This window comes from Marmota monax, unplaced genomic scaffold (genome assembly GCF_021218885.2).
Source record: "Marmota monax isolate L192 unplaced genomic scaffold, Marmota_monax_Labrador192_F-V1.1 WCK01_AAM20220418_F8-fsc00116, whole genome shotgun sequence".
NCBI lineage: Eukaryota > Metazoa > Chordata > Mammalia > Rodentia > Sciuridae > Marmota > Marmota monax.
Window position 1 is genome coordinate 1,182,890 of NW_026695220.1, and position 11,008 is coordinate 1,193,897.

Below are 11,008 nucleotides of genomic sequence, written 5' to 3' on the forward strand. Positions count from 1 at the left end.
TTAACTGGGGATCTTTTATATGTGATGAGTTGCTTCTTTTTTCTCATCATGTTATCTTTGACTTTTGGCAATTTGACTGTAACATCTCAATGTGAATCTCTTTGAGTTTATCCTTCTTGGAATTCATGGGCATCTTGGATGTGTTAATTCATATCTTTCATCACATTTTGGATTTTTTTCAGCCATTATTTCAATAAATATTCTTTCTGTTCCTGTCTTGTTCTTGTTTTGAGACACACATAATATGCATGTTAGTCTACTTGATAGTGGTCCCTTAGATTCTTTTTTCATTTTTCTTTCTGTTTCTTACACTGGATAATTTAAATCCTTCTGTCTTCAAATTTGTTGATTCATTCTTCTTAGTAGATCAGATCTGTTAAACTCATCAAAAGAATTTTTCATTTTAGTTATCGGTACTTTCAGCTGAGGAGCTGAGGACTTTTATTATAATTTTTATTTATTGATACTATAATTTTGTTCATATGTTCATTGTTGTTTGTTTTTGTTCTTGTTTCATTGTTGAAAACTAGATAATTGAATATTATAACGTGTTACCTCTGGAAATCATGTTCTTTTTCTTTTACTGTTTACTGTTTTTGTTTACTGGGTTTACTGTTCTTGATCGTTGAATTCAGCAGTTTTCTTGATTGTTAAATTGAGCAGTTGTGCATTTTTTGCTTACTTTTCCGTATTACTTTTGCAAAAACTGTATTCCTTGTATGCAATCACTGAAGTCTCTCTTCCTTTAGTTTGTGTTCAGCTAGTGTTTTCACAGATTTCTTGAATGCCAGGGGCTCAAAACAAACACAAACATACCACTCCTAATCTTTGCAGGTTGGCTCTATGCTGGGGCCCTCCTTTGCACATTTATTCAGACTCACATTAACTCTATAGACTGGGCAGTGATGAAAGTTAAGGGTCTTTTCGGGTGTTTTCTCAGCTTATATCTTGTCCTGGGCACATACTTGGCTTTCTAAATTGCTCAGTACACACAACCACTTTTCAGTGCTTTATTTCCTAAAGAAATTCTCTTCCTGGGTTTTCCTCCAAGGCTTTAGGTAGTCTACCCGTAATCTTTTGACCCAATCTCTGTGGGCCTTACATTTTTTCCAGCACTACTTGGTGTGAAATAGATGAATAGGTCCTAAGCTAGGTGAAATAGATGAATGCTTTGAGCTTGTCCTTCAGCTAGCTCCCAGATAGATTAAAACAAACACAACAATTTGTGAGTAAGATTTTTGCTCTCTCTGGAACCAGGGACCAGGATCCCATACTGGGAATGGGCTGCTGTCTTCAAGACTACTGCCAAGTTGGGGAGGAAATAGTGGGGAAAAGGCAAAATACAGATACCAGAGGCTTTTCTGCTGTCTTTATGTTGTCATTTTTCTTTTTCTCCTTTTTAATTCAGCATTTGCTTGGTTGCTGCAAACCTTTGTTTTTTTTCCAGAGTTTTGATAAAATTATTTCTGCCAGTGTTTCAGTGTATCCCTGAAGGTATGTGTATTTGGAGCTGACTACACTCCCACTGTATTAAATTCACCCCAAGAGTGGTTTTTATTTCTTTCTTAAATGTTTCATAGAATTCACTGATGAACTATCTAGCCTGGATTTTTTTTTTTAATCTATCTGTAGATACACAGATTTTTCAGTTTTTATTTTATATCAGTTTGAAGTTTTGTGATTTTCAAGAAATTTGTACATTTTACCTAAATTTTCAAATGTCCCAATGTGAATGTGCTCAGAATAATATTTCATTGTAATTTTTTTTTTAAATATTGTAGATGTACAGCATGCCTTTATTTAATTTTTTATGTGGTACTCAGGATTAAACCCAGTACCTCACACATGCTAGGCAAGGGCTGTGCCACTGAGCTACAGCCCTAGCCCTGTAATATATTTTTATTTCTGCTAAATTCAGACTTCAAACTGTTCCCCCAATAGCAAGCAACAGCTAAAATTGCTTATTCGAAGTTTTGGGTTTCCAGCTGTTGATATTCACTGGGGAATGAATCTTTTCTCATGTATGATGCATACTTACACTTCTGAAGTAAACTCAGTACTTATAGATTTAGGGGAACCTTCTTTGTTGCTTTCTCATTTCTCTGGGATAAACCTCTTTTTTAAAAAATATTTATTTATTTAGTTGCAGTTGGACACAATACCTTTATTTTATTTACTTATTTTTATGTGGTACTGAGGATCGAACCCAGGGCCTTGCATGGGCCAGGCGAGTGCTCTACTGCTGAGCCCCAGCCCCAGCCCTGGGATATACCTCTTACACCCCATCCCCACCCCCACACTTTCTAGCTTCTCTGTAGATGGACACCCTATCTTGATTACTCAAGCCACTAAGAGTTTGGCTTTCTAAATGAAGTCTGTTCATCTTACTGCATAAGGAATGGAAAGTACCCTAAGGCAAAACTGATAAAGCTATAAATTTAACCTTGTAATATTCATTTATTTTAAGGGTCAACATCTGTTTGTTTGTACCTGTTTTTCTTTCTTTCTTTTTTTCTTTGTGTCTTTATTACTCTACAGTGTCTTGAAGTAGTATATAGTTGTATCTGTGGGGACTGGTTGTGGTGGAGCAATGGTGGAGCACTTACCTAGTACACAAAAGTTCCTGGGTTTAATGCCAAGTACAGGGAAAAATATCTACGTGCGCACACAGACACCACACACGTGTGTATATAATCTTATCTTTGGGAGGATTAATCCAATATAAGCTACTCTGCTATTATTGGAAGTGAAACCATATAGTTGTTTTTTGTTTTTTATCCAGTTTTAATTGGCAAGTTTAATTCATATAAGCTCACTGTAGATACTGGTATGTTTGTATTTATTTTTTTGCTACTTCAGTCTAAGCTTTCTCTTTTTTAAAAAAATTGGTTAGCGAGTTATTTTATGGTTACCTTCAAATTTTACCACGCCCCACACACCATAATTTAAAAACTAAACTATACCTGTATCTTGTCCACCTTTTGCAGTAAAAGGACTTTAGAACACTTCAACTTTGGTCCTCTCCTCCTGACTTACATGCTGGTATTTTTCTAGTGCTTGATTCTGTATGTGTGTGCATGTGTGATATAATGCACACACAAAATATACAAAACATCTTATAAAGTAGCTAACCACCTCTCTGGTTAAAAAGTAAATCACCTCCAATATTTTAGTTTCCTAAGGCTTCCTTAACGAATTACTACAAACTGAGTGGGTTCAAACAATAGAAATTTAATTTCTATCAGTTTGGAAGCTAAATGTTTAAAATCAAGCTTTCAACAGGACTATGTACCCTCTTGTAGCTTTTGGCAATTACTGACAATCCTAGGCATTTTTTTAGTTTATATATTTATCACTTCAGTATCTGCCTCCATTTTCATGTGGTCCTCTTCTCCCTATATGTCTGCCTTTGCATGGTATTTTCCTCCTCTTATAAGGATAACAGTCTTACTAGACTAACCCTAGGGCTAAGACTAGTAAAACTAACCCTAGGGCTGGGGGTATAGCTCAGTAGTATAATGCTTGCCTAGCATGTACCAGGCTCTGGATGCAATCCCCAGCACTGCAGGGGGTGGGGGAAGACACCCAAATAACCTCATCTTAATTATACTTGCAAAGACCTTATTTTCAAATCAGATTATTTTCTAGAAATAATGTCTAATTGCTATGTCAAATGTCTCCCCAAAAACTATTGAAATTTAATTGTCATTGTGATGGTATTAATAAGTAGAAAGTGGAACTAAAGAGGCGATTAGGGTATGAGGCCTTCATAAATGAATTAATGTTATCTTGGGACTGGGTTTATTTAGAGTGGGTGGTTATAATATCAAGTTCAGCCCTCTCTTGCTGTTTTGTGCACGTGCTTTCTTGTCCTTCTGTCTTCTGCCCTGGGATGATGCAACAAGAAGGCCCTCACCAGATGCAGGCCCCTTGACCCTGGACTTCTAAACCTCCAGAATTGTAAGAAATAATTTCTTTTCTTTATATTTACCCAGCCTCAGGTATTCTGGTATAGCAACACAAAAATGGGCTAAGACATGGGGGGTGGGTAGGACATATCTTTTACAGGGACACAATTCAGCCCTTAACAGTTAGTACGCTAGAAGAGTCCCCCTCATGTTCTCTTCTAGTTACTTCCCCTCTTCTCCTTTCCAAAGCTTAGTAACCACTTTGTAACTTCAACACGATAGTAGTGCTTGATTTTTAACTTCATTTAGATGGGATCTTATGGACCATTACTGTCCAAATATGGTCCACTATGGTTGCCACCAGTCACATGGGTATTAAGCACTTGAAATGGGACTTGATTGAGATATTGAATTTAAATTTCATTTAATTTTAATTAATTTTTAAATATAAATAGCCACATAAGTTAGTGTCCATCATATTGAATATAAGTATAGGCTATAGTATTCTGGGTCTGGTTTCCTTTAACCAACATTGATTTAGAGATTCATCTGTGTTTTGTTATGTAGCTTTGGTTTATTTCTTTTTTTTTTTTTTTTGGTTTATTTCTAATACTTATGTAATAATCTATGTATATACTACAACCAATTATTTATAGACTTTTAAAATTTTTTTATTTGTTCTTTTTAGATATACATGACAGTAGAATATGTTTTGACATATTATGCATACATGGAGTATAAACTTCCCATTCTTGTGGTTGTACATTATGTGGAGTGTGGGAGGCCATCCTTGCACGTGATTTGAGTTACCTCCCTGGCTGGGTGAGAGGCGCTTAGACACAGCTGTGTTAAAAGCCTTCCCCACCCTTTCCCAGGTCCAAGGGCTTGTCCGTGTAGAGACGTGCCTGGCCACTGACCTGAAGACCCAGTCATCGTCCTTGACCTTGGGATGCTGCCCCCCTTAACCTTCATTGGATGGGATTTTCCCTGGAATTTTTTGTTCCCCAATAAAAGCTCACTCCCTGGCGAGCTCTCCCTCTCTCGCTAGTCTCTTCTGTAAACCTCACCACCGCATTAGGTGGCTGGAGGCGGGAGCTAGGAGAAGCCATCTCAGAGCTGGTGTTAAAGGTAATGAGAGTCTGTCTCTTTAATTCAAAACTCACTAGCAGTTTCTTATGAACCGAACCTTCTTTCATGAAGCCTGCGCTGGTCGCATGGCAGAGTGGAGTTATACTGGTTGTGTGTTCATATATGAACATAGGAAAGTTATGTCCAATTCATTCCGCTATTTTTCCTATTCCCATCTCCCTTCCCTTAATTTATACTTCATGGCTAATATAAGTAATTCAGCTGTGAACATTCCTGTTTTTTTCTTTTTGTCTTTTTTGGGGGGGCGGGGGGCTACTGGGGATTGAACCCAGAGGCTTTCTTCCACTGAGCTATATTTCTAGTCCTTTTTATTTTTTGAGATATTGTCCCACTAGGTTACCTAGACTGGTTTTAGAACTCTGGGCTCAAGTGATCCTCATGCCTCAGCCTCCCAAGTGTAATGGCACCTTTTGGTGGGCACAATTTTAATTCAGTGGAATTCACCATCATTTCCATAATGGTTTTTGAATTTTGTTTAATAAATCTTCATCTACACTGATCATAAACATACTGCCCTATATTTTCTTATAAAAGCTTTTTCATTTTGCCTCTCACAGATATATAGAATATCAGAAATACGTTTTTGTGTTTTCCTTAAGATAGGGATAAAATTATTTTTCCTATATGACTTATCATTTGATTTACCACCATTTATTAAAAAGACCCTATTTCCCTTGTATGTTGTAGTATTACCTTGGCAATTAAAGTGTACATATAATCATGGGTCTGTTTCTGAAATTCCTCTGCTGTTCTTTTGGTCTCTTTGTATATTCTTACACTAGTACCACATTCTTTCTTACTGTAACTACATAATAACATTTTCTATCTTATACAAGTCTTATCACCTTATTCTTCACTAGAAATGTCTTGGCTTTACTGTGTGTTAACTCATCCCTTTGAGTTCATCTCAGGGCAACTCTGTGACCTTAGAATGTACCTTTAATTTAATGCACAGTTTATACTAGTTTGTAGTATTTTAAATTGCAGACACCATAACAGTGCCCCTGCTCAGAGGAAACTACACTTGCATCCTAGAGGAATCACTGGTGCCTGTAAACTAAGGAGGCTCTGGGAGGCTGTGAACCATGTATGATAAGATAAATCTGGTATGAGAAACCAGTGAAAGGAAGGAGTTGACCCCTAATTCTACCCTCCTAGGTTTTAGAAGCATTCCCAGGGAAGAGATGGAGAGAGACCTGTTGAGCCCAATGATGTCTTTCTTGTTTGCTGTTATATTCTTGTTCCTGGTATATGGTGGGCATTCAATAAATATTGGTTAAATGAGTTGTGTGTGTATACATACATTTCTCAGATAACATTATATAGCCATGAGTTTCACTCTGCCTAAGATGCTAGAAAGTTTAGAGCTGATTTTTCTCATCAGGCTTTATTGAAGTATAGTTGACAAAACAAAAAGTAAAATTTAATAACCTGTGAGATTTTTGCTGTTTCATAATGTTAACCTTTCTGTTTCAACTTCATCTTTATATGTATCACTCCAAGTCTTTTAGGAAATAAGTGATAAGGATTTCTTTCAATATTGAAACAAGTGATTATGTATGTGTGAGTGACTGAAAATTTGTTGACTTTCTGCATCCCTAAATAGAAATAACTTTTAAGTTCAAATATGTAGTTATTATCATATCCAGATACTCAGTTCAAAATATTCAAATAATACAGAGAAACTCCAATATAGCCTAAGTTCTTCAATTTTGATTTTTCTTTCCTTCTTGAAAAGATGAATATAGTTGATAAAACTTACATAAAGAACATGTTGATTAGTTTTCTGCCCTAAGTTTTAAAATTCTGTTTTTTAATACAGATGTGGAATTAGAAGAAGCTATTAGAAGAAGTCTTGAGGAAATGTAATTAAAGATATAACCACAAAACATCAAGTGGCCTTGAAGAGACTCAGGATAATGAATTCTTGAGTTTGTTTTCTAAAGGAGACCAGAAACCTACTAGTATAAACGTATCTGAAAACATGTTTTTGTGTTGATATGTTCACAATATCATATTTGCTTTGTATTTTTTGTGCTACTGTACAAAATTGTATCGAAGGAATAGAATACATGTTAATGCATATATAGATCATGTATTCTAATATATAGGTATCACAGTTTCCCAACTAACTTAGAATTCATATATTTAGGTTAAAAGGATTAAAGAAAAAAAGGAAAGTTTTGCCTATTGTTTGGTTTCCAAGTATCATTAGTTCCTTTTTTTCTTTTTTTTGTACTGTACAGATGATTCTAGTTTATTTTTTTAGGATTGAAAAATGAGTATAAATAAAGGTGCCATAACTCAAGTTTTTCCGTAAATTCTATGTCTCATCTGGCACTAATATATAATACCTTTGAGATCTTTGGTTATGATTATTAGAAGAGGGTAATGGAAATTGATAATGAAAACAGATTAAAAATTTTACCAGTGATGTTCTTTGTGGGTATCACACAGATATATATTCTTGCTTTATTTAGAGAATCTCATTGCTAAAATAAAAGCACACTTTTTTCAAAAAAAACTAAAATGAAACCTTTTCCATTCCTTTTACATGCTTAGACTTTTATGTGACTTGTATGATCTACTGTTTAAAGGAATGTCAAAATATATGCATAGAATTAAACTTATTTTAATAATATTACTCTTCTTATATATTTTTATATGCGTAATTTTCTTCAAAAGTAATGTTTGTTGCTGGGCAAATGTGTAATTCCAGCAGCTTTGGAGGCTGAGGCAGGAGGATCATGGCCTGGGCAACTTAGCAAGACTTGTGTCTCAAAGTGAAATAAAAAGGACTGGAGATATTGCTCAATTGTAGAATGCTTGGCTAGAATATGTGAGGCTAAGGGTTCAATTCCCAGTACTACAAAAAATAAATAAATAAAATAATAATAGTAATGGAAATGTTGAGGGTCTTCTCAGGAATAATTTTCCTTAACTCTCTAAAATTTAGTTTCATATGGAGTATTTTCACTTTAGTTATTCAAATTCACTGAATTGTCTATTTCATACATTTGGTATTCCCTATTTTTATATGTTGAAGCCTTGTTATAATTTTTGTAGAAATTGCATAAGTGGAAAACTAAAAAGGACTAATATTATCTTCACATATGCTTCATGTTATTTAACTAAAAACATCTTCATCTCTAAAAATTTTTAGTAATTATTTACTAAATGTAAAAAAATATTTCTATACAGTTTTTCTTTATATTTCAGATGGAAAGATATCATGGCCAAAATTTTGTTTTTTTCTCTGACACTAGATATTTTTTTTTGACACTAGATATTTTAATGTTCAACAGATTGCTGGTTTATTAACTATAGTCTTTTCAATCTATATTTGAAACCAAATTGTGTTTTTATTTCTTTAATGTCATTTCTCTTCCTACTTGCATTTTTAAAGGTTGGCATTGTATATTGAGGATTTATTAATCATGTTTCTAAAATGACCACATTGTGCATTTAATTTTTATGTTAAAGTTGTCAGGCACTAGGCTATACAGTAATGGAGCTGGACCTTAAACACATCTGCAGGAGTTTGCTAAATAGTGAGAAGCAGAAGGGACATTCCAGAGAGAAGAGTAGTTAAGTGGATGTGGGGCAAGAGCAGGTAGCATCTCTGTTAGCAATGACACACAGGTGTGATGAAAACAGGTGCTCTGTTAAGGTTTCTTGGTGTGTTATGCTAGTAACTGAAGCTTTTGGTATAATAAGAAAGGGGTGTTTCACCTTAAGTAAAGATAATTGGGTTATTTAATGTTTAAATTTATAATTGTCACTGATTGTATTTCTACTCATTAATTAAAATCATTTTAAAATTATAATTTGGACTTAACTTAGACATAGGAGATGTAACTAGTAGAATACATTAAGGAAAGGTATATTATCAAAAGTAAATGTTTCTAATCCTGACATAGATGCTGATTTTTTTCATTCTACCATTCATTTATTTACCATCTACTAACAAAATACTTATTGAATACCTACTATATGCAAGCAACAGTTCTCAGCAAATGACACACACCAGTGAGCAAAACAAAGCTCCATGCCCGGTATGGAACACACACTGTGGGAGTATTAAATAGTAAACAAGTAAATAAAACAGTGTATCTGATGGTGATAAGTATAATGAAGTAAATAAAGAAGGAAGGATATAAACAGTGCAGGGAGCTGAGGGAGGGAAGGCTCTCTATTAGGATAGTCAAGAAAGATCTCATTGATCAGTGAACTTGAGCAAAGACCTGAGGAAGGTGAAGGAATGAGCCATGCAAATATATACAGGTGGTCCCTGACTTAGGGTGGTTTGACTTATTTATTTGGACTTTAGGATGGTGCAAAAGCTATATACATTCAGGAGAAACCATATTTTGAATCTTGATCTTTCCCAGGTTAATGTTTTGCCATACTCTCTCAGGCCCTGCATTGGCAAGTTGCAGCTCCCAGCATGAGGGTATGCCGTGCCCTGTACCACTGAGCAATGTTGTTCAGTAGGTTGAGTGTATTAAGCCTACTGTTTAGTAGGTTGAGTGCATTTTTGATTTATGATATTTTCAACTTACATCAGAATGTAACCTCATTCTAACTGGGGAGTATCTATATAGAGAGGAATGTTCCAGGTGGAAAATGAGAAAGTCTAGAGGGGAAGTTGGTATATTCAAGGAAAAGCAAAATGTCAGTATGACTAAAGCAGGATGAGTTTAAGAGAGTAAAAGACAAGTCCTTAAGGCTTTTTTTGGGACCTTGGCTTTTACTGTGAAATGAGAAGCCATTAAAAGTTTCTGAGAATAAGTGGTGTGGTGTGCCTTATTTGGTTATATTGAAAATACATAAGAGGCAAAGGTAGACACAGAGGCCAGAGAGGAAGGAATTGCAATAATCCAGGTGCAACTGACTAAGTGGCTTGAACTGGAATGGTGTAAGTCCAATGAAAAGGAAGAATCTATTCTGAAGGCAAAAATGACGGGATTTTTTTTTTAAAGAGAGAGAATTTTTTTAATATTCATTTTTTTAGTTTTCGGCGGACACAACATCTTTGTTTGTATGTGGTGCTGAGGATGAACCCAGGCTGCATGCCCGGTGAGCGCTCTGCGGCTTGAGCCATATCCCCAGCCCCAATGACGGTATTTATTAATGGATTGGATCTAGAATGTGACAGATTCTAGGACGATTCTAAAGTCAAATTATAAGACTTTCAGACTATTCACAAAGTGTGTTTATATTTCAAGTTTCTGTCATAAAATGACAAATAACGTTTAATGAGGTCAAATAATCCCATGCGTTTGGGTGGAATTGGGATCAAGGGTTAAGATAACTTTGAAGGTCGTGATTCAGCTTCAAAGATTTATTATTTATTATTTTCTGTGCCCTGTACATTTTCATCTCCGCAGTATGAGGCACAGCTATCATAAGAGGGAACTAAAGCACAATTTTTTAAATAAAAAATCTTTTTATTCCTAGCCCTAGTCGGTCCTTTACTGACCTGTAAGCATCTGACCTAAGGGCCTACTGCATCTTTATATTGTTAACAGGAGACTTAAATTGGATGTGAAGTAACAGATAATTTTTTCAATAAGAAAAACAAAGTCACTAAAAAATCCCTTCTTTAGGGTGGAAGTAGAGCAGTTCACCTATTTCCCACATGTAGACAGGGAAAGATGTGGTAGCTTGTTCTTTATAACTTTGCCTCAGTGTTGTCCAGGCTTTCATTTTTCTCATCTCAGGAAAATGGTAACCCAACTTGTCAGGCCAGTGTAGACTGCCAGCGGTGTAGAGACCTTCTGTTTCACAGAGGGACCTTTTTTCCACACATCAAAGGATCCAGCGGGTTTTGTTCTGGCTGTGAATGTGGGTACTGGAGAACAAATGAAGCCATAGTGGGCAGTGCAGCTCCTGCCTGTCTGCCGTTAGGTACCTTCGCAGGCGGATATCCTTTGAGGCAGCACGGAAAG

General features: G+C 35.5%; 1 protein-coding gene across 21 annotated transcripts in view; it reads left to right on the forward strand.

Moving 5' to 3' along the window:
- Positions 1-11,008, forward strand: part of Znf451 (zinc finger protein 451) — a 93,290-nt gene that overhangs the window by 73,691 nt on the left and 8,591 nt on the right. For 3 of the 21 annotated variants that reach the window (XR_009225731.1, XM_046432543.2, XM_046432551.2), the window contains one exon: positions 6,880-8,972. The exons of 1 other annotated variant lie outside the window; for it this stretch is intronic. Coding sequence is in view for 6 of the 20 variants with exons in the window: in XM_046432543.2 (XP_046288499.1) it covers positions 6,880-6,926 (47 nt within the window). In the remaining 14 variants the exon portion in view is untranslated. Of the gene's footprint in view, positions 1-1,447; positions 3,961-4,783; positions 6,312-6,879; positions 8,973-11,008 lie in introns of those variants that run through there. 17 more of the 21 variants (XR_009225730.1, XR_009225725.1, XR_006849330.2 and 14 more) reach the window with 16 other exon arrangements.